At 56.1% G+C, this 23099-nt stretch overlaps 2 protein-coding genes across 6 annotated transcripts in view; one reads left to right on the top strand and one right to left on the bottom strand.

Moving 5' to 3' along the window:
• The first annotated feature begins 21 nt into the window (after window positions 1-21).
• Window positions 22-15301, top strand: TKFC (triokinase and FMN cyclase). The gene is made up of 18 exons (XM_069108532.1): window positions 22-233; window positions 2173-2296; window positions 7751-7940; window positions 8728-8838; window positions 8942-9123; window positions 9673-9751; window positions 10166-10255; window positions 10403-10437; window positions 10527-10611; window positions 11461-11550; window positions 11794-11910; window positions 12242-12361; window positions 12455-12592; window positions 12830-12936; window positions 13083-13186; window positions 13285-13318; window positions 13427-13516; window positions 14350-15301. Exons 1-18 carry the CDS (start codon window positions 163-165, stop codon window positions 14509-14511), a joined length of 1929 nt encoding a protein of 642 aa, XP_068964633.1. The 5' UTR covers window positions 22-162; the 3' UTR covers window positions 14512-15301.
• Window positions 15302-15889: 588 nt separating this feature from the next.
• Window positions 15890-23099, bottom strand: part of CYB561A3 (cytochrome b561 family member A3) — a 9637-nt gene continuing 2427 nt past the window's right edge. For 3 of the 5 annotated variants that reach the window (XM_069108540.1, XM_069108541.1, XM_069108537.1), the window contains exons 2-6: window positions 20735-20925; window positions 19759-19967; window positions 19047-19201; window positions 18492-18648; window positions 16263-17329 (exon numbers count right to left, since the gene is read on the bottom strand). In XM_069108540.1, the coding sequence (XP_068964641.1) occupies window positions 17258-17329; window positions 18492-18648; window positions 19047-19201; window positions 19759-19967; window positions 20735-20918 (777 nt within the window). In that variant the 5' untranslated portion in view covers window positions 20919-20925 and the 3' untranslated portion in view covers window positions 16263-17257. The other 2 variants (XM_069108538.1, XM_069108542.1) reach the window with 2 other exon arrangements.

The following is a 23099-nucleotide window of genomic DNA, read 5'->3' as shown; positions in this document are numbered from 1 at the left end:
CGCGCCGCCGCCTAGAGAGTCCTGGCCGCGGGGCACCACGGGACGGGCTACTGAGCTCCCCTAGCGGTTCGGAGGTCTCAGCTCTCTTCGCCGGCACGAAGAAGTTGGCGGGCCGCAGGCCCCGCCCTTCCCATCGCCCCGCCCCCTTCCGCCGAGCCCCGGATGGAAGGACGCTCTATCCGCCCCTTCTCGGCGCGTCAGCAGCGGAGCAGGCGCCTCGCGGCTGGCGGCAGGTGAGCTCGTGGAGGGGGGGGGGCGGGGGGAGAGGGAGAAGGAGAGAGCGCTAACGTCAGTTCCCCTCCGCCCTCTCCTCAGAACTCGCGCCCCGCGTTCTGAGCCCGCCCCCTGCGCCGCAGTCCCCCAATCCGGAGCCGCGGCTTCCTGCGCCCCGCCCCTCCGGGCATGCCTGGCTCCTCCCCTCCGGGGCTGCCTTTCCCACCTCCTCCCAGCCCACTCTCGGGGGGGGGGGGCCCCCCCCGCCGGGCCCGCCCCTCCCCCTCCCCTTCACCTGCCCTAGGTTTCCAGTCCTGCAGCGCGCGGCCGTTTTCTGTCGCGTGCCGCGTCCCCCGCTCCTGCTCGGGGGCTCCGAGTCCACGGGCACTTATTAGGCACCTCCTGTGTGCAGAGCCCCCTGGGAGACAGCGAGTCCTGGCGGGGCGCTTGGCACCACGTGACCTGAGCTTTCTGGGCCTCAGTTTCCCCGTCTGTAATGGGGCCAAGTTTGAATCTGCGTCCGTCCGGAGGCTGTGACCGAGACATTGATGGCTCGTGCTGGGCTCACCCCCGACCGGGCCGGGAAGGGGAGGGAGCCCCCAGCAGGCCTTGCCCTGTCTGGAGTTAAGACCTAGGAGACACTGTGGTTGAGTTCCCCCACCCCCAGAGGGCCTCCCCACCATGGAGCACCTACCCCCAGAGAGCTCCCCCCATCATAGAACCCCCAACCCACCAACCAGGACCCAGTTTTGCAAAACCAGTCAAGTGCCATCAGCCACCCCTGACAAGGAGGGGATGGAAAGCCAGGAGCACCCCAAGTTTTAGGCAGGAATCTGCCAGAAACAGGTTAATTTAAAGAGAGTCAGCAGCCAAGCTGTGGCTAGCTCAGAGTTCAAACCAGCACAGTGCCTGGACCTCCAACACCTTCCTGCCGCTGAGGACAATCTGTGCTGTCTGTGGGAGTCCTGAACGAGGCAAAGGTTCTACAACACAGCCCAGGCGTTAGCTTCCAAAACACCCAACATCTTAATCCGTGGATGCTGCCCTTAGTAGGTCAAGACCTGGGAAGGCAAAGTTAGGGGTGATTTTCACCCTCCATTCATTTCCTGGGACCAAAACCTTTATCTCTTCACCTTTATTCTATCTACTTTCCTTGAGGGAAAAGTCTAGAAAGGAACTTAGGCTGGAAAAAATACTGTTTCTTAATTTTTTTCAGTTGAACCAAAAAGATTTTAATGTGCTTCTGCACAATGTATGCCTCATTCTGCACCTACAGTCTACCGCATGTTTGCCAAGAGGAGAGAGGCATGTTTTACCATCACACCTCACATTCCCACCCCTTTCTTTCACAGATGGGCAAACTTTGGGCCCAAAGGGATTAAATGACATGTTCAAAGTCACACAGCTAGTCATTAACAGTCAGAATTCACACCCAAGTCCCTGGTTCTTTCCACTGCACTGCTCTGCTGGACTCATCTCATTCCCCAACTCTAGGATCCTAGAGCAGCTTTTTCCAGGAGCCAAAAAATCAGTGGTTGTTTGCTTTGTTCCCCCTGGGCCCCAGGGGGTCACTGGCAGGGATGCATGCTGACCAACCTAGGAGCCTGCCCAGGCCACATGGGACGACCCTGCCTTTAGTGCTCGGGGCCAGCCCTACTCCCAAAGATTGGACATGTGCCCCAGATCGATTTTCCCACTGAAGAGGGAGAGGATTTGGGACATGTGTGGACTTCGGTCCTTCTCGCTCTGTCCTCCCACACCCCATCGTTGGGCCACGCGCTAGAGTTTGGACTCAGATCGAAGTCCCAGTGGGAGTAGGATCCCAGCAGGCAGAGAGCTCCTGCTGGTATCCCTGTGCTTGGCGTGACTCAGCCCTTAACAGGCCAGGCCCCCTTCATTCAGGTCTCCAAATACTGCCTCCCACTTCACGTATACCCACTCACTCTCGCTCTCTCCTAGGGCTGGGGTGGCCTTTCCCCTTCAGCTCAGAAGAGTCCCACGTGGACGGAGCAGCCCCCGAGGCCCTCGCTGGTTCAGAAGGACCCTGTGGATTCTGCTCCTCCTGGCAGTCCTGCCCACCATGGTGAGTTCTTCAGGGGCTGGGGGATAAGGGAGCGCTAGGTCCAGACAGGGACTGGTGCTTCGTGGCGTCAGAGCAGGGCCCCAGAGCAGAGACCCAACCAGCACCAACTTGGGCCTTGGCTGCTGGTGTGGCTGGGAAGCCCCATTTCCTGCTGGGCGGCAGTGGGAAGGGGGTGAGTCCCTGCAGACAGGAGCCTGCTTCTCCCCATCTCCTCCACGAGGCCCCTGGGGCTCAGTTCTGTGGGTCTCCGGGCTGGAGGCCACACTGTCATTTAGAGTGGACCTAAAATCCCATCTTCTGTGGAAAGCCTTTCCCAGCTCTTCATTGTTTCCTGATTGTCCTATACACAGCCTGCTTGTGCCTACTTGTTATCTCCCTGACAGCAGGCACTGTCTCTTGCCTATTCCTATCCTCAGCACACAGCAGAGTGCCCGGCACACATACATTCCTAATAAACTTTTGTTGCCTGACGGGTCTCGGGTGCAGCACTGGGCCATCCCAAAACTCCCAGAGAGCTTTGAGATTTGGGGTCACATGTGAGGCTGCTTTGAGTGACCAGGTCCCTCAGACAATGGAACAGGGGTACCCCTGAGCTGAGCATGGCACCACCAGGGCAGAAGCCAGGCTCCCAGGCCCTGCAGTCAGGAATGTCCAGGGTTCGAGCTCGGCCTTCCTCCATGTGTCCTGGGCTTTGTGACCATCATGATGAGTTCTTCCCAGGGCGAGACCCCCGTGGCCTTCTGGTCCGTCCTCCCCTAACCTCAATGGCACTGCTCCTTTCAGTCTAACAGACACTTGTTAGATGCCCACATCATGCCGGGCACTGAGCCAGGCACTGGAGATGCACTCTCCTTGGGGTGGGGGATACAAGTGATGACAGAGTAATTTCAGGAGAATCAGGGCACCAGCCTGGGCGGGGGGCAGGGGGGATCAGGAAGACCTCAAGCAGAGACCTGGTGGATTGTTCATGTCACTGGTGGGAGGCAGCGTGGTCATGGGAAGGATGAGGAGGCAGGAGATGCCCCAGCTCTGGGATCTCAAGCAGAGTCTTGTGAGCAGAGGGAGCTAGTCTGTGTCACCTTCAGGGCCAGCCTGGCACTCTTCTCTCAGGTGCCCCCCTGGCTCCCCTGAACTGACCACACTGTCGCCTGCTTGTGGTCAGAGCTCGTGCCCTTTGCCTCTGTCCTCCCAGCCCACTTGGGCACTGCCCTGTCCCTCCCCTCTCGCTTGAGGCGGTGCCTCTTTGCTGTGGATAACATCTCACCAGAAGGCTCGAGGCCCCAGGGACCTGGATCCAGGGCTGGAAGGGGCCTCCTCGTTTAGTGCAAGACTCAGCTACTGTGTGAGCCCTGTAGCTTCTCCCTGACTCAGTTTCCTCTTGTGTAAAACAAAGAGTTTGGTGAGAGGACCTTGAAAGAGCCCTTCAGCTCTGAATCCATGATGACCACAGGGCCTGGCATATAGTCAGGGCTTAATGAATGCTTGTGGATCGGCTTATGGAGTGATTCTGACTTCTCTGGGCCTCAGTTTCTTCATCTTTAAATGAGGGAGACGGACTGGATGACTCTGAGGTGCCTTCCTTTTCTGGATCTCTGGTCCAGCCATTAGCACACCCAAGCCTGAGGCCCCGGCCAGAACGGTTGTAATATCACCTTTTGTCCACCAGAGGCAATAGGGGCATAATCCCAATTATTCTGAAGATGAGAAGCCAGCCCTAGGACTCTGAAGGTTGGGGAGCGCTTTCCCAGCTTCGGACCCCGTCTGACGCTTTGCCTCCAGTCCATCCCCCATCCCTCTGCTCAGCGGGTAGGTTGGCTTTGCGGTTCCAAGCCTGCCCAGGACCTGGGACAGCAGCTTTGGAATCCTGTGGGTCCTGCAGTCAGCCCTTTCACTTCTCCGGCCTCGGATTCCTCATCTGGAAAATTAGGGGATCCTTTCTGCCTCCCAGTTTGTGATCCTGTGACAGTCAGGTTCTAGACGTCACAGTTTGGCTGGAGCACCTTAGCATGTTAGGCAGGATCATCACGTAGGTTAGAGGGAGTCAGTAAGGTAAATCTGGAAAGGAGCCTGAGAGCCGGGCCATGGAGCTTGTGAAGGGCCAAGCTGAGGAGTTTGTCTGGTCCCAGAGGCGATAGGCAGCCTGTAGAGATTGTTCCGCAGGCTGGTAACTAGTGTGGGGCAACCAGAACTTTGGCCCAGGATATAGAAATTTAGAGGGTGCTGGTAACCCTTGTTCTCCTTCAGCAGGTCAAAACCTTGAGCTTAGTACCCAATTAGCAAGAATAATTAGCTCAGATAGCTGCAGCCCGGTGAGCTCTGCCCTGGCCCACCTCACCCCACTTAAGCTATTTCTCCCCAGGGCCTTGTGTCTTGAGTCCCAGGTTCCGGGGACCCATTTTGTGGTGTTTGCCCCAGGCACAAGAACTGCTGGTTACAGTTCTGGCCTGACCTGTGCCTCTGGAAGATGGTGCGGGCAGCCTGGGGTAGATGGCTTGGAGGGGGAGGGATGGAAGCTGGGAGACCAGAGTCTCTTGTGATAGTCTAGGTAAAGAGGCCCACACTAAGGCAGTTGGTTTGGGAGTGGAGACAGATACATTGTGGAGGGAGAATTGAAAAGACTTGGAATGTCCTTATCTACTATGTCAAAAGAACCGCCACCAGGTCCTGCCCTCAAGGAGCTTATATTCTGTTGGTAGGAAAACAGTACAGACACAGAAATTTAATTATGAGATAGATACAAAGTAATTTCCCAGAGGAGGGTTCACCACGGAATGGGGCCTCCAGAGAGCACAGTGAGTGGTCAGTATAGCCTGGCAGGTTGGCTCTCACCTGGATGGGCAGGAAGCTTTGGAGGAGGCAGCCTTCAGCCAAAAGCCTGGGGATTCTGCACTGGGCTTGGGCAGGAGGTTGTCCTGCCTTTCACAGTAGCCACAGAAGGAGAAAGATGGCAGGTAGGGAACAGGAAGGACACGGTCACAGAGAGCGGGACTGGTGTCAAAGGCCAGGACCAGTGGAGCTCTGGGGCCTGGATGATTATGGAGAGGTGAAATACTCCCAGCCAGGTCTGTTCTGCCCTAGACCTCATTCCAACGTTGAGATTATAAGTAGAGACCAAGGGAGACTTTACGGAGGAAGCAACATCTGAGTTCCCCATTCTGATTTGTGTCCGACACCCGACTCTGGATCTACTCATCTACACCGAGCCAGCATGGGCAGATTTAGTCCCCTGAGAGAGCTATTATTCTCAAGATTTGAAGGGCGATCCTGTGTCTGGCTATCCTCTTCATTCTGCCTCATGAGCCCCCACTAGTATGATTCCCATAACCGTGAGATGGTAGATTTAGTTCTTTAGCAAAGGCATTTACTCAAGCAGCTTAGCCAGTTAGTTACAGAACATTTCACTCAAAACTGGTGTGTACTCCCTCACAGATACACACAGGGCCTGTTAGGGAGAGTGGGCATGAAATTCTAGTGCAGTGGTAATGAGGCCCACGTGGAGCCAAGGCCACTCCCAACCCTTTCTTTCTCAAGAGCAGAGGTATTAAACTTGAGTGTGTGCAAAACCAGATTAAAATGGGATTGGGGAATGCTTAACAAAATAAATGATATAGATAGTGTAGATTCATGCCAGTTCTATTTGTGTTTGACATGACCAGTTCTAGAGGATCCTCAGGGAGTTCAGTGCAGGCCATGGTATGAGTAAGAGATGTCTCCAACGGCTTGATCCTCATCTTAGCTACCTGGACCAGTCCAGTGTTGGCACAGGTCAGACAGGTCCCAGACAGCTTGGCTTCTGCTCAGAAGGAGCCAGTTAGGCTCTTTCTTCCCTGCCTCAGGGAAAGGGCTTCTGGCTAAGCCTGAGCGGACTGCTTGGCTGTTGGTCCAGGTAGGACACCCAGAGGCACTCAGTGGTTGCTGTGTGGAGCCCGTAGGGTTGATCTCCCCAGGACAGGTCTGGACCAGGCAGTAGCTGCGCCGTGGACTCCTCTCCGGGCACGAGGTCCCTGGCTCACTCTTTGATGAGTGGCTGCATTTCCAGCATTAGCTACTGGTAAAGTGGCTGGACTGTGCTGAGTTTTTGTCATTTGAGAGTTCTACAGTGAGCTTTTCCTCTTAACTAGAACAAAAGAAAGACCCTTACTTTAGCATTGGCAGAAACCTCTTCCTTTGAGTCCCTCGGTCCCTCAGCTCTGAGATTGTCACCTACGGGCAGAGGATAGGAGACGTCTTGCCTCTCCTATTCACAGTCTCTCCTGGCTCAGAACCTCCTTCCTTCTGTAGGCCACTCTATCTCCCCTAAGTATCTACTGATGTGAATCCAGTCCATTCCACCTCCCCTACTTCTGCCTAGGGCCACCTAGGTGGTGCAGTGGATAGAGCACCAGGCCTGCAGGAAAACTCATCTGTCTGAGTTCCAGTCTGGCCTCAGACACTGACCAGCTGTGTGACCCTGGGCAAGTCACTGGACCCTGTTTGCCTCAGTTTCCTCATCTGTAAAAGGAACTGGAGAAGGAAATGGCAAACCTCTCCAGTACATTTGCCAAGAAAACTCAAACAGGGCCATGGAGTGTCAGACACAAGTGACATGACTGAAGAGCAGCATTTCTTTCTGGATTTAGTGGGAGTCTGGGGCCAGCAGGGTGAGTACAGTTGGTATTCTGGAGGGGGTTCTTCACATTCTGTTGGGTCATTGTAGGTTCTCTTTCTCCATGTCTCAGTCTTTTGGAGACTCACAGGGACACACCCTCCATCCTCTACTGTCGCCCCGTTAGAAAGAACTCCTTGAGGGCTTGTGACCCCTTTCTCGCTTTCCCCCCTCCCATGGAGCCTAGTGCCAGAATTCTTCACAAATGCTTGTTGGCTGGCTGAGCCTGGCCTTGAAAGAAGAAGAGTGTTTCGATCCAATTGGCTCTGGCCTAGGTCCTGGAGATGCAAAAATTAAATGAAGCAGCCTCTGCCCTCCAGGGAGACTTCCACTGGTGGAAGGAATGTGTGCCGGGCCTGGAGGGGATAGTCTGAAGGCAGAGTGAGGAGAAGACAGGATGACATTGGGAAAGAAGGAGCGGGTACATGGAGAGAGGAATCAGAAATAAGGCTGAGGAGAGGGGCAGAGTCACACTGAGCAGGGCCTTGAATGCCAGGCTAGAGATGAGGAGGTTCCAAAGCATCCCTACGTTATTTTATGATCCTCTTAGTTCTGTGAAGTAGGTGCAATTATCATCCCCATTTTACTGGTGAGGAAACTGAATCTGAGAGATTTGTTGCCCAGGGTCCATACCTAGGAAATGTCTGAGGCAGGACTGAATTGGGCAATGACTCTAAGGCTTCCCCTGATGCCACTCAGTTGTTTTTGCTTAAGGAGTTGGAGGAAATCACAGAGACCACAGTGGTGCATTGAAGTTGGCAAATGCTTCTTTTGGGGATATCCTGACTCCTCACTTTCTTTCCTAACAGTCCTCCAAGAAGCTGGTGAACTCTGTGACAGGCTGTGCCGATGATGCCCTGGCTGGACTGGTGGCCTGTAACCCCGACCTCCAGATTCTGCAAGGACACCGAGTGGCCCTGCGCTCTGATCTGGAGAGCCTGAAGGGACGGGTGGCGCTGCTGTCAGGCGGGGGCTCTGGCCATGAGCCTGCCCATGCAGGTGAACAGCTGGAGAGAACAAAGGGCCTATGACAGGTGGAGGGCTTGTGGATGAGGTGGAGGAGGGGAGAGGGAACCAGCCATGGTCAGACCAGTGTCTTCCTTGTCTCCTACCTCTGTGTTCTCCTTATGCATTCCTCCTCACTTAAGATGTTCTCTCTTTTAAAAAATAATTAATTTTAAAATACTTAACAAGCATCTCCTCTCCCTTCCACCCCCTGCCTCCATGTTGGGGGAAAAAACCCATCTAGTAACAGAGAAGCACAATCTAGAAAGGCAGATCTCCACATTGGTTGTGTCCAAAAGCGTGTCTCGTCTCAAACCTCTTGTGTCCATCCCTCTCCCAGCAGGTAGGAGCACGCTTTGGCTTTGTGCTCAGTCCTCTGGAATCACGTGCAGTCAGGTCACTGTACTGAGCAGCGATACTCAGCCCCTCACAGTTGTGGGTCTTTTAAACATTGTTGCTACTGTGTAGATTGTTCTCACTTCCATCTGCATCAGTTCACACAAGTCTTCTGAGGTTTCTTGGAACAGTGCCCCTCGCTGTTTCTTAGAGCACAGTAATATTCTATTACATTTATGTGACGTGACCTCTCAGAATGTGGCCAGGCTGCTCCTGGAATTGCTGGGTCCATTGTCACAATGTCCATGAAGAGCTTGGGGTCGCTGCCGTCCCCTTCTCCCCCCGAGGCATCCATCCTGTGGGGGCTTCAGCAGGGGCTCATATGGGCTGGTCCATGATAGAGCCAGTTCTGTGTCTTTTCTGAAGCTTTTCTTTCTCCCTCCAGGTTTTATAGGCAAAGGGATGCTGACTGGGGTCATTGCTGGGGCGGTGTTCACCTCCCCAGCTGTAGGCAGCATCCTGGCTGCCATACGGGCAGTGGCTCAGGCCGGAACAGGTATGGCAGGCGTGCTGGCAGTAATGCTTCATGTGGATTGGGTGGGGGAGGGCAGGAGAGGCGTGGGGTGAGGGTTTCCTTACCACCTCTCTGGCTTCTGCAGTGGGGACGCTACTCATCGTGAAGAATTATACCGGGGACCGGCTCAACTTTGGACTGGCCCGGGAGCAGGCCCGGGCAGAGGGCATCCCGGTGGAGATGGTCGTCATTGGCGATGACAGCGCCTTCACCAGCCTGAAGAAGGCGGGCAGGCGGGGCCTCTGTGGCACAGTGCTCATCCACAAGGTGGGGCCTCCTAGGGGGCAATGTCTGTCTGTCTTGGTGCCCTGGCACCCAGCACCTCGCACAAAGTAGACGCTTTAATGTGGGGTTGGTGAATGAAGAGGGCTCCTCTAGGGCTCTTGCCATGGGCCTCACCCATGGGATGGAGGTCCGTCTTCGACCGTCCTCTCCCTTGTGCCATGATTAGCTGCAATGCAATCTTTCATGCCCTCCCAGGACTGACCAGTGCAGGCAGAGCCAGAAGGTGCCCCCCAGGTCAGCTCAATGAGAGAACTGAGGCCCAGAGAGGGAAATGACTTGGCCAGGGTCACAAAGGTAGTAAGTAGAAGAGCCAGCTCTAGGACTCAGGTCTGCCCACTTGATGACATATCCCTCAGGCTCCTTTCTGCACCCAGGTGAGTCAGGCCCATTGGCCTGACTGTGAACTTGAGGAAGACACCTCATGAGGAAGGGCTTCTCCCCTTTCCCCCCTGCCTCTCCTGCCCTCCCTGCCCTCTGCCCCAGACTAGGGAGTCACTCATCCCTTGGGGGCTTGGCCTCATCTTGGTACAGGTGGCAGGTGCTCTGGCCGAGGCAGGCGTGGGGCTGGAGGAAATTGTTCGTAGAGTGAACGCAGCTGCTGCTGCCATGGGTGAGTGCTGGCCTGGGGGGAGGGCCTCTCCATCCCCTGGGAGGAAAAAGGAGCATTATGGAGGGAACAGGACCTTTCTGAAGGAAAGATGCCCAAACTTGAGTGCTTGCAAGCCAGACTGGGCATCTCTGGTAAGCTGCTGCTGGCTGCAGGCCTAGGGGGCTCCTGCTCACAGGCACTGGCATTCTGGGATGCATGGGTCCTTAGGCATGGTTTATTTCCACCTGGCCGAGGCCTCACCTCTACCAAGTATTCTCAGGGATCTGGGGCCAGTCTAAAATCTGTGTCCCCAGGGCCATTGGGCATAATAGGCCCTCCCTGAGTGATTCCGGTTTTTGTTGGCGTGTGGGCATCTGCACGCCCTTTTGTGCCCACACTGCTGGCAGCAACATGTCTTGCCCTCTTCCCTCCTAGGTACCCTGGGGGCGAGCTTGTCCTCCTGCAGCGTCCCAGGCTCCAAACCAACCTTCCAGCTTCCTGTTGATGAGATGGAGTTGGGCTTGGGTAAGGACGTGTGCCTGTATCCCCCATGGCCTCGGGTATCTGCCTGCTGTCCTGCGGGCCTCCCATTGGGTCACCCCCATCTCATCTCCAGTCACGCCGGGGCTGTCACTTGGGGGTTTCCTACAGCCATGCTTCTTGTCTCCATAGGGATCCACGGGGAGGCCGGTGTCCGTCGGCTGAAGGTAGGTGGGTGGGTGGGTGCTCAGTGCTCACGTTGTTCCAGAACAAGGCTTAGCCCAAAGTCCCCCTCACTGTCACTTCTCACGCACAGATGGCCACGGCAGATGAGGTGATGAAGACAATGATAGACCACATGACTAACCCCTCCAACGAGTCCCATGTGCCGGTCAGGTCTGGTGAGTGGTCACTCCGGGGAGGGGCTGCTTCCTTTGCTGGTTCTGCCCAAGGCAGCCCGTTCCTTCTGGTATGCTAGGCCTGTGAGCTGGCTGTTGTCCGATGATCCTCCCTGCCCTCCCCCACATCTCCAGTCCTCTGTCAGATCCCCCATCTCACGTCTCACTCTTCCCTATCCACATGGCCACCATGTTAGTGACATCCCTCATCACCTCTCCCCCAGACTGCCACGGCAGGCTCCTTACTGGCACGCCTGACTAACCTCCAGCCACAGACCGTTGCCAAAGTTGTCCGCTCCTCCAATTCCAGTGGCTTCCTGTGAAGGGCCTCTCGGATGATCCTTCCATTGGGCTTTCAGGGCCCTATGCAGCCTGGCTCCAGCCCACTGGACACTGCTCTCCCTCTCCTACTCAGCCAAACTGGCCTTGTCTTTGTTGGTTACATGTGGCACTTCATCTTCAGCCTCCACACCTTTGCTCCAGCCCTCCCACATGCCTGGACCCCAGAGAGTCCCAGAGCTCCCTCCCAAACTGCCTTCTACCTAACTCCCTTGTATATGTCTGTAAAGTGGGTGTGGAACAGTATTTGCAAAGCACTGTCCAAACCCGTAAATGCTATGAAGAGACTGTTACTATTCCATTTATACTCATTCACTTTGTGTGCCCGATGAGCGCCTGTGTCCTTGTCACCTCCATTCGAGCATCAGCTCCTTTGAGGAGGGAGTGTTTCATTCTCTGCTTTCACACCTCTCCTCCCCCCCCCCCTGCAAATATGACACTAACACACTTCACTCATAAATTCCTGTTGAGACACTGATTGATTAATCACTCCCTCTGCTGTGACTCCCACAGGCTCTTCGGTGGTGCTGGTCGTCAATAACCTGGGTGGTCTGTCCTTCTTGGAGCTAGGCATCATGGCTGATGCAGCGGTCCGCTGCCTCGGTAAGTCCCAGATCGAGGGGGGATGTCTGTTAGGGTACCACCCCTACACTGGGAAACTGAGTAGGAGACCATGAAGAGGGCTCCAAGCAGGTGGTCTTCTGGGGTGAGGTGGGTGGGGCTCTCTCAAGATCTGCCCATGGCCCCTCAGCTTCTACAAGGCCCTACTGCCCTAGCTTCTGTCTGGTGTCCTTTCCCTCCCCCATGCCCTCCTTCCTCATGGCTGCCTTCTGCTCTGGACTCTAGAGGCCCGTGGTGTGAAGATTGCCCGTGCCCTGGTGGGTACCTTCATGTCGGCACTGGAAATGGCTGGCATCTCCCTGACCCTCCTGCTGGTAGATGATGCCCTCCTTAAACTGATAGGTGAGGAGCCCAAGGTCAGGGTCCTGCAGGCCTTGGACTGAGGGGACCTGAGGAGGCTGGGCAAACACGGCCCTCCCCCTAGGGCAAGGGCAAGGTGAGGGCCCTGGTCCTCCCAGAAAAGTTACTTCCGGCTTTTTCTTCCTGTTGTCTTTGACTGGAGGGGAAGGGGGGAGTTGGGCTTCTTAAATCTTTCCACCCTCTCCTGCAATCCCCAAATCCTCTTCCTCTGAGGCAAGGAGGCTGGGGACCTCCATTTCCCTTGTCCCTTCAGCTCAGGAAGCCAAGCCATGTGGCAGTGCTGGGTCTGAGCCTGCCTCTTCTTCATTCCCAGATGCTGAGACTACGGCTTCAGCCTGGCCCCACATAGCCAGAGTGCCTGTGACGGGTCGCACCCGGAGCCGGGCAGCCCCCACTGAGAAGTCAGAGGGCACCGAGCTGACGGCGACGGGAGGTAACCTGCCCACCCAGCTGGGGGGTGGCATGGGGCTGCTCAGCACCAGCTCTGAAGCACTGGGTCCCTTCTCCTCTGGCCTGTCTTTGCCAGGTGCTGGCTCCCAGAAGGCAGCTGCCATTCTGAAGCAAGTGTGTGCCACCCTCCTTGGCCTGGAGGAACATCTGAATGCCCTGGACCGAGCTGCTGGAGATGGCGATTGTGGCACCACCCATAGCCGAGCTGCCAGAGGTCACTGCCAGAGGGACAGGGGAAGGGGTCTAGGACTCATAGGCCTCCGCCCAGCTCCTCCTCTTCTCCAGATGGGGCAGATATCCCAGCCCCCATTGGGGCTTTCCCTTGGGTTTCAGCCCCTGATTGATCGTGAATGCTTCCTGGGTCTTGGCTAGGGGCATGGGGGTCCGGGGTGCCTGGGTTTCCCCTCCATCCCCCACCACCGCATCACTCAGAATCTCTTTGCCCTTTCAGCAATCCAGGAATGGCTGAAGGAGGGCCCGCCCCCCAGCCGCCCTGACCAGCTACTCTCTGGCTTGTCCCGGCTCCTGCTGGAGAAGATGGGAGGATCATCAGGGGCGGTGAGTGCCCATTGTCAGGAGAGCTCCAGGGGCAGGGGCAGGGAGCCAGGGGGAAGATCCTGGGAGGCTGAGCAAGTCCAGTGTCACAGACACCAAGGCAGAGGCCGAGCGCTTACAGCCTCCCTTGGCTTGATTCTGGTCCCCAGCTTTATGGCCTGTTCCTGACTGCAGCTGCCCAGCCCCTCAAGACCACGCCTGGCCTCCCAGCCTGGACTGCTGCCATGGACGCTGGTCTGGAGGCCATGCAGCGGTGAGTCACCACTGTCCCCATCCCCAGGGAGACCATCCCTCTTCCCTTCTGTCACTGGCCACTGGTGCACTTCAGCTGCCTTCTGCTTTCCCTGACAGGTATGGAAAAGCTGCTCCTGGGGACAGGACCATGGTACGCATGCCACCTGCCCCGCTGCCCTCCCCCTCCTCATTCCTTTCAGAGCCCCCCAAACCCCCACGGTCCCCCGCCCACCCCAGTGCTCTCCCTTGTCTTGGGCAGCTGGACGCGCTATGGGCCGCCGGCCAGGAACTCCGTGCCCTAAAGACTCCGGGGGCCAATCTGCTGCAGGTGCTGAGCAAAGCTGTCAAGGTGAGCCGGTCAGCTCAGCCTGGGAGGATGGGGAGGCTGCCGTAGGCCTTGTGATCCACTGAGAATGTCTGTCATGAGCAAATTCCTGAGGAGGGCAGAGAGGTCATCTGAGGCTAGGCTTGGCCCTTGTGGGGCACTCCCGTGTGCCAAGGAGTGTGCTGGCTACAGAGAGAATGAACGGAGGCAGTGTGGAGCAGTGGCTAGAGCCCTGGACTCAGAGTCAGGAAAACCTGAATTTGAATTCTGCATCAGACGCCATGAGCTGTGACCCTGGGCATGTCACGGAACCTCTCTGTGCCTTAGTCTGTTCATCTGTAGAATGAACTCATGGCCCTTCATGTCTCTTCTCTCTGAATCCTAACCCTCTGATCCTGTGGCATATGCTAATACGTGTGTCTGGTTGGGGGCATATGTACAGGTAAGTACATATGTGAGGTTAGGGAGGGAGGAGCAAGCTCCGGGGGCTTAGGGGGCCAGCTCAGGAGCTCAGCCTTAAAGAAGCAGCTGGTGAGGGATTCGGAGCTGCGGAGGTGGAGGGAGGCAGCCGGGGCAAAGGCACCGAGGGGAGGCAGAGTCCTGCCCTGTGCTACAAAGGAGTCTGAATGCTAGAGGCCGGGGAAAGGACAGGGTCAGGCCTGAGCTGCAGGAAAGTGAAGAATGGAAGCTTCACGGGGCCTGGCAGGGGGCAGGGCAGGCACCAGCCTCCCCCACAGAGCTGCCAAAGGCGCTCAAGGCCAAGGCTTCGGGGCTTTGGCAGCAAGGGAGCAGCAGGGGCCGGGGCTAGCCTGCTGCCTCCAGCCTCAGGAGCTGAGCTCCTGCGTCTTCTTCTGCAGAGCGCCGAGGCCGCAGCAGAAGCCACCAAGAAGATGGAGGCCGGGGCTGGGAGAGCCAGCTACATCAGTTCAGCCAAACTGGAACAGCCGGACCCTGGGGCTGTGGCAGCTGCTGCTGTGCTCCGGGCTGTCCTGGAGACACTGCAGAGCCAGAGCTCGTGAACTGCCCTTCCCCATGATCTGGGCCTCTCCCTGACCCTGAGCCCAGCACTTTAACCACTGCCGGGCAGCCACTCAGGGCCTCTCCAGGCCACTGGCCCAATGGCCTCCATCCAGCCTATTTGTGAAAAGGACCCTTTTGCACAATCATGTTTTAAATGCACAAAATAATCGGATTACAAAAGAAATCAATTACACTGCAATATAAATATCAAAATCATTTCCCCCACACCCCAAGTTTCTAGATCTCAGGTTAAGAACTATTCTCGAAGGCACTGTCCCCCTCCCATCATCACCCAAGAAGCCCTGGCTTTAACACCCATTACCAGGCAGGCTGCCTCTGGTCAAGGGAAGGCTGGCTTTGAAGTTTTAGACACTTACTCAGCCCTGGTCCTTTTGGCCTTGACACAAAGGCCTGTGGCAGTTCCAGGCCTGGCCAGTTCTGCTTCCCATCATCCCCTCTCCTTCCAGGGAGGGTATAGCAGTCTGGCAGGGCCCCAGCCCTGTGCCTCTGGGATCAGACCTTTCCTGTACCTCTCAGGGTTAATATGCTTTTAAGGATCTCTCTCTCTTTAAGCCTTTTTGTCAATAAAGCGGCAGAGGGCTAAACTCAATAAATCATGTCCCAACTGCAGCAAATCTGGTGCAATGTGGTGGCTCCTGCCTTCCCTTCCATGCCTGAGCCGGAGGTGGAGATGAATCCCGCTGGCTTATCTGGAATGAGAACTGTGGTGGAACTTGGTGCCTGGGGGTTTCCACTCTCCGGAGCACATGCCCAATGCAGGCAAGAATGCTAACCGGGACATGGCTGATCCAGGGCACAGAGAACCTGTTTGTAGCCAGTGAGTGAACAAAGAACCAAACATGTCTCTGATGGGAGCAGGACCCATGAGTTACATAACAAGGCCAGTCCTCTCATCAAGAGATTTTGGCTAACTAAGCCTGGGCCTGACCAGAAAGAGGACCATCCAAGTCAGCCACAGAGGCCATCAGGCAGACTCGGGTGTGTCTCCATTCTGTGCCTGAATATATAGTGAGGGACCAAATGGAGAGCCTGAGGGGAGCCCAGATGAGCAGAGACCAGGGTCCATCCACGTCCTCTGCAGTCTCAGGAGGCTGGCTCTCTCTGACAATGACCTATGGCTGTGGTCACAGATGGTCCCCAAGCATTATAGCCACAGGACATGATGGGGCCTGGGACACACGTTGGCTATCTGAATATAAAGTAGCAACCTTGACGAAGGGTCTAGACAGGCCATGTCTGCAATGGAAGGGAGGTGGCATGGTCATTAGGAAGGGCTGTTGTGAAGGAGAATTATTTGGTCCTGTCCTCGGGCGTGACAGATAGGAGCCTTGACATAGGGGAGACACAGACTGGCTATGCGTTTGAGGCAAACCATTTAACCTTGGTGCCCCAAGCAGCTAAGACTAAGTTACAGGTTAACTGCTATCCTGTTCTGGAAGAAGGAATTTCCACAGAGTTCAACCAGTCCCTGCTAGTTTGACCCTGCACTGATGGTAGGCAGGGCTGGCCCAGATCCACAGAGATACATCTGGCTAGGTCAGGGTCAGGCAGCTTTTAAAAGCTATCCAGGGCTCTGTAGATCAGGAAATCAGACCCTAAGAGTCAGCCAGGACCTCCATGGCCATTTGGTCCAAAATGCCCTCTCTAGACTCCCCCCCACGTGGAAGATGAGGGGAGTCAGGGATTCAGGCTCGGCTCAGCAGGCTGCCAGTCAGACTAGAGGAGGAAGTATAGTAAAAACAACTTTAATGCTAAGAAGAAGTTCACAGAATACAATTTTTGCAGTTAAAAAGGATCTTAACAAACATAAAAACTGCCTTCCCTCACTCTCGGCTGTTACCAAGGCCTTCCCTGGAGAGATGCCCCAGAGGCCATACAGCTTCTGCAGGATCAGCCCCAGGTCACACTGAATACTCAGCTCCAACCACAATCCTCAGAAAGTTTGTTTTCCCCTTTTATCAAGGTGAAATTTGCGGAGATCCTCCTGCCAGAAAGCCTGAGGGTCTTGGGTCCTTAAAAACACACTGAATGAAAAGTTTCAGGCAGCCCCAAAGGAGCTGACCCCACTGCACCCTGGCCTACAAACACCAAAGGCTCACAGAGCCAAATGGCAGGATGCTTCTCCCCAAAGGGCTCTGAGACCACCAGGACTGGCCTGTGTTTGCTGTCCGGCCAGCAGCTGGCACTCATCTGCCCTCTGGGCACAGAGAGCCTGAGCCCTCGGCCAAGCCAGGCTGTTCTGGGAGGGAAGAGAAGCAAACAAGCAATGGGGAGGAGAGACAATGGCAGGAACAGCAGAAGAGGGCACTGACAAGGAGGGAGGGGCAGACAGCTCAGGAGTTTGTTTCCTATGAGGGCTCTGGGCCTGAGCATGGCCTATCGGGAGTGCCTCAGCCCGGCCCAGGGTACAGGCACTTGGCAGGGACTCTGGGTGGGGAGCTGGATGGTCCAAGAGTCCCCTGTCCAACAGTGCCCATGGCCCTCCCGGGACAACGGCACCAGCTAAGTCTTCTCTGCCATTTCCAGGAGTGTGAGGACTCCCTGAGGAAGGGTGCTGGGGATAAGGGGTGTTAGGAGGCTGGACCTGATGGGCCAGGAGCAGGTCCCGGCTTCCTGAGGGGTGGGGGATTAGGGGAGTCTGGAAGATCAAGTCCAAAGGCAGCCCTGTCATTAGGCCACACTGTGGTGTGAGTTCCTTGGGAGGACAGGTTGGCAGAGTTATTGTCAGGGCCCGGAGGCAACAGGCATGTAAGAAACAGGGTGAGGCCGAGAGTCAGGTCCCAGCTGGAACTGAAGCTGGAGGGAGGGACACCCCACAATCCCTGTTATTTCAAAAGTGCTGAGAGAGAGGCCGAGAAGCAGAGGACCTCCCTTCTACATGAGATGGCTGGGGCCCACTGGGACTCACCCAGGCCCAGCCCTTTCTAACTGCCTGGAAGGAGGCAGCTGAGCTCTGTGTGGGACTATTCTGATGCAGCTGACAGGGAGGGCCCGAGGAAAGGGCCAAGAGGTGCAGAAGCCAGCGCTGGCCAGGAAGCAGGGGAGAAGCCCAGTGGCTAGTGCGCAGGGCGAGCACAGGGGCAGAAGTCTGGGAGCTGGCTCCTGCGGGCATTCCAGAGCCCCAGCAGAGCAGAGCTTGGGGAGGAGTGTCACTGGTGCAGGCTGCTCCCGGGTGGGAAGGGTGGCCCTTTGCACCTCACTGTCCTTCATGCAGCAGGGGCTGGAAAGAAAGTTCACCCACCTCAGGCTTCCGAGACCAACACCCACCACCAGCACAGACCCCAGCCGATGCAGAGGCCCGGCCTAAGCCACCAATCTTCCCACAGAGGCATTGGCTCAGCCCAGAATTCCAATCCGTGGCACCATTGTCCAAAGGCTCCACTCATCCCCAAGCATTTAACTGTCCCTGTTCCACCAGTCACTAAAACTGGCTCTTCGGAAACCACTTGTGGAGAAAAGGCAAGAAAGACCCTTACGGAAAATGTGAATCTTTTCTTCTCTGATCTTTGCCCTTGTCCTTGCACAGGGCAGCCAAGGTCTACCAAGATCATGTGAGGAGATGGGCCTATCTGTGCCTTCTCTCCCCAAGTGCACCCCTCCAAGCGTTACCAAACGTCAAGGTGAGAAGGGGCCTTGGAGACCCTTAAGACAAGGAAATGGAATCTGAACCCTTCTACTTCCTAAATAACTTTGTGAAAATCACCTCCCAGCTCTGGGCCTATTTCCTTGTTGATAAAATGAGGGGTCAGACCAGCTCTGAGACATCTATGACCCCCACCCAGGGCTATATGGCTCATGTCCCAGGCAGGCCTTAAGTTTTTCTCAATGGGCCATATTTTCCCCAGGACCCGTGGTCCCCATCAGCCCCCTTGCCTCTCCTGGCTCCAGCCCCTGACCCCTAGGCTCTTCCCCCACCCTCACTGCCCTCCCCTCATTCTTCAGCCACATGGACTTGTACCTGTCTGTCGGTCAGGATGCCTGCTTCGGGCCGTTTCCATGACGAGACCAGGAGGCCATAGAGCACAATCCCCACAAAGATGACCACCATCATTCCGGTGATATTGGCAAAGCAGGCCTCCGGAGGGAGGCTGGAGTAGGGGGCAGTAGCGTTCTTCCTGTGGGGTGACAGTGTCGGCTCTCCCTGGACCCTCCACCATGACTCACCATCTGTCTGCCCAGTGTAGGCCTACCCCTAGCACTAAGGCTGAGTGAAAAGGCCTTCCCCAGAGGGGCTTCCTAAGTGGCAAGACCAGGGACTATAAAAACCAGCAACATGCACAAGCAGTTTCTGCTATGATGCTGTGGCCCCAGAAGTACCCAAGAAACACCTGACTGGCTGACCAAGCTCTTCTTTGAGAAAGGCAGCTTCTCCCTTCCCAATGAGGAGGTAGGTTCTAACTCAAAGCAGATGGCTGATGAGCCCCCAGGCCCTCCTGTGCAGACAGCCTACCCTCGAGGGACAGATTCCACCGCCCACCGTGAAAGAACAGCCAAGGCCCTACAGGAGACTCACAGGCTGAAGAAGAGCTTCTCATTGATCCCAGAGAGGACAGAGGCCATGGACAGGGACAGGATGACAGCCCCAAAGAAGACATGGATGGGCTTGAGAAGGCTGCGGAACCACAGAGACGCCCAGGGCAGCAGGAAGACGGTAAAGCCCAGGAGCCACTGTGGAGAGAAAGCTGTGGGTCCCAGGGAGGGGAGAACCCGGCCAGCCCCCTGATCTCACCCCATGCCATCTTCCAGGCCCTGGACCTTCCATCTCATGGGACAACTCCAGTGAGACTCCATCCAAGCACTCCCTCAAACTTTGCCTCTGCCGGCCCCCAACTGATCCAGAACTGTCCAAGTCATTCACTCCTGCCCAAATGGTCTCATTTTCTATTTCTGCCAATAAGAGACCTGGTGGTCTGGATGGGCCTCAGTCTCAGAAAAGCCGGGTTCTAGTCCTGCCTCTGACACAAACAACTGTGACCCTGGGCAAGACTCAGCGGAGTGAGTTTTCACACCAGGATCCTGCACCATAAAACCCCATTCCAGGAGCCACAGAGCCTCTGGAAGGATCATACTCAGGTCATCTCCACCTGCAGTCAAGTTGCGTCAGTCATGCCTGTTCTGAGCAAACATGTTGGCACTGGGCCCATCAGAAGGCCAAGCTCCAGCCCCACAGACCCTGCAGACCCTCAGAAATGTGCTGAGGGTCCCGGCAGGGGAAGGATACTCACCTGGCAGGCGAAAAGGGCGACAGCCGTGATCCCCAGCCAGCTGTGCAGGGAGTAGAGGTTTGAGATACGGTTGTGACGGTGGAAGTTAAAGACAGCAACCAGCCCCAGCACTGCCAGGATGAAGGCTGCCAGGTGCAGCACCGCGTGCAGCAGCTTCCACGGCAACTTGGGCCCCACCCAGGACTGAGGCAAGCGGTATACCAGCGAGGCTGCGGGAAGACCAGGAGCCAGGGTCTCATTGTGGGGCCCCCAACAGCCCCAAGGGGAAAGGGAGGCACAGGGCCCTCATAAAGTTCCTTCTGAGCCCTGAGTCAACACCAGGGCTGTAAGGGCCCACCCAGTCCAGTTTCCATATTTTTCAAAGACCAGGTCCCTCCCACAGGCAGTGCACTGCTGAGGTAGGGCTGGAATCTGGGGTTTCAGACTCCAGGTCCATTGGTCTTTTCACTGACCCCTCCCCACCCCCACCTCAAAGCCAATCTAAGTGCCAACCCACCTGCCTGTGCCATGCATCCAAGAGAGAGAAAAGGGCACAGACCTGGCCAGGGCCAGCCCTGTGGGGCAGGAGGCAGGGCGCCACGCTCAGGCCAAGGCTTTAATCAAAGCCCCTGGCTTGTGCTTTCTTGTTCTGATCACCAACGTGAGGAGCTCCTGGCCCGACAGCTCCCTTATGATCTTACCAGAGCCGCTCACTACTGAGCTCCGCAAATAACACCAACTCCTATTTCAGTGGCCCTGGGGAGCTTAGACCCATGAGCCCCACAGATCACAAAGTGCTTTCTTTATGATCTAGTGAAGAGGAACATCATGCCCACCAGACAGATGAGTAAACTGACGCTCAGGGATCAGCCCCAGAGGACACAGGGTGTGACTTCAACTCCCAAGTCAATGATATCAGTGCTAGCCTCCCTACCAACAGCAGGGGAGAGCAGACTGGCCCCAGGCCCTCCCCCAGGCCCCTCCATTCCCTACTTACCAGCACCGTACAGCACCACCATACCAGTCACCATCAGAACTGGGTGCCAGTTGAACATGAGGCTAGTGCCATCCCAGCCCAGGCCGCCACGCCAGTGCTGTACCCAGTAGACCGTGAAGAGCACACAGAGGGCCCCCAGGGTGCCCAGTACCAGGGAGAAGAGATAAAAACGTCCCACGGCCATCGTCCTCCTGGGAAAGGACAGAGCAGGTCACTCATCCCTTGCCTGGGCTCCTCCCCTAGGGCCGCACCACCAAGAGGTGACCCCTCTCTCACCCTCACCCCTTGCGTCTTGTCCACACAGGCTCGGCCTTGGTGCCTTGCCTGGGTGTTCCAGGAGCTGGCTGAGTCAGATTCTAGCTGGTGAGGAGTGGGCAGAGCCCTGCTCTGGCACCAAACAGTTCCTTAGGTCTGGCCTGGAGTTGTGAGGACAGATTCCTCCCACAGGGAGAGGGAATGAGGAATGTTCACACCCCAGGGTGCTGGGCCCAGGCCTGAAGGGGCTCAACTTTGTGAGGGGGCAGCCTCGGAAACATGTGGCAAACACTCCACGCCCCACATCTGCTGCCCCTGCTTCTGCTTTCTCCAACTCGAGGGAAACTCCGGAGGAAGAGAGAGAAGCAGCAGGTCATGGTCTGGGGACCACAGAGTCTATTTTGAGATTTCCCACAAAGGCTGCTCAGAAAGGGAAAATTACCAAGAGGCTCCCAGGTCATCGTGGGATATGGTACCCACACCTCTATAGAACCTCTGCCCTAGGCTGCCTTGAGAAAAAAACCAGCCTGGGAGGATGGGGGGATGTGGCCCCAGGCAGGGCATGGTGAGCCTGGCCTGAGGGGCCCAGGCCTGGTCTGAAGCTTCTACTGGGCAGCCATGTCAATCCAACCTCTCTACCTAGTTGGCTTTGGGCAGGTCACTTCCCTCCTCTGGGTCTGTTTCCTCAGCTGTAAAGAGAGGGCCAGAACTTTTTTTTTTTTTAAGCAATTGGGGTTAAGTAACTTGCTCAAGGTTACACGGCCAGTTATTTCTGCGTGTGGTGCTGAGTATCTGAGCCCAGATTTGATCCCCAGGTCATCCCAACACTGGAGGGGTGCTCTTACTCACTGTGCTACCTGGCCGCCCCAGGGCCAGAACTTTTAAAGATCAAAATTCTACCCTCAATTTGATGAGTATGTCACCAGAGCCCCCAGAATTTGTGGTACAGTCCAAAGCATGGTAGGCTCTGCCTCAGGAAGACACAGTGGGCTCAGCCAAGAAAGGCAACGTACCCTCAGCGGAAAAAAGGATGAGGAGAAACTTAACCAGCACCAGCCAAGCACTCCAGATTGGGCCTGCCAGCTCCCAGGCATGGGCTCCCCTGTGAACTTGCAGCTTGGACAAAGAAGCCAAGGAGCTGGGTACTGAGCCAGTGAACCCAGGGTAGGGTCCAGAGGTCAGTGAAGGGAAAAAAGCAGACCAAGAGCCCCCATGAGGTTGCCACAAGATCACGCCACAGCTATCCTGGCAGCAACATGATTTTTCCTATCAGGTTTGTGACCCCTACCCTGGACCCATCAAATGGGTTAAGGTATGGAAACAGTCACCAGCCTCAGTCAAGAGAGAGTTACAGGGGCAGCTAGGTGACGCAGTGAATAGAGCACCAACCCGGGAATCAGGAGGACCTGAGTTCAAATCCGGCCTCAGACACTTAACACAAAACTAGCCATGTGACCTTGGGCAAGTCACTTAACCCCAATTTCCCTGTCCTCTCCCCTCCAAAAAGAAAAAAAAAGAGAGTTAGAATGTTTCCCCCTGTCTGCACAGGAGCCCCATCTACAGGAAACTGAAGCTATGCAGGCCTCCTGCTATCTGCTCTGCCCTCCCTTTCTCCCCCTCCCTCCCCACCAAGGAGTCTCTGGATGGGATCTGGAGACAGTGATGGAGAGACAACAGCCAGTATAAAGTCACCTGCCCTATGGGATGCCACTAGCTGGACCAGGACCATGCTTCATGACCCATCCAGCACCAAGTCACCCAGGAGCCTCCAGAGATCATGCCACCCCCAGAAAGTAAATCCAGTCAGCTCTGGACCTTGGGGCTCACATCCCAGCCAGTCAAAATTCTGCCAGAAACCTGGGCCTCTCCAGGAATCTCACTGGCCCCTTTGCCTGCCCAGATAGGGTCTAGGAGTTCTCCACAGATGCCAGACCCTTCAGGGCCACCTTCACTCCAGGCCACTCTCCGGGCCCTAGCCACAGAATCCTCCCAGACCAGGTCCATCAATGGCTTGTGGCTCCACCCACACTCAGCCCAGCACTCCCCCCCCCCCCCCCCCCCCCCCCCAACCACACCAACACCAACGCCCCCCCCCCCATGCAACACTGTC

This window comes from Petaurus breviceps, unplaced genomic scaffold (genome assembly GCF_028583685.1).
Source record: "Petaurus breviceps papuanus isolate PSGF00001 unplaced genomic scaffold, PetGlider_PUasm1.0 90397, whole genome shotgun sequence".
Classification (NCBI taxonomy): domain Eukaryota; kingdom Metazoa; phylum Chordata; class Mammalia; order Diprotodontia; family Petauridae; genus Petaurus; species Petaurus breviceps.
Note: the sequence above shows the minus strand (reverse complement) of the source record. Positions and strands in the feature narration are given on the sequence as shown.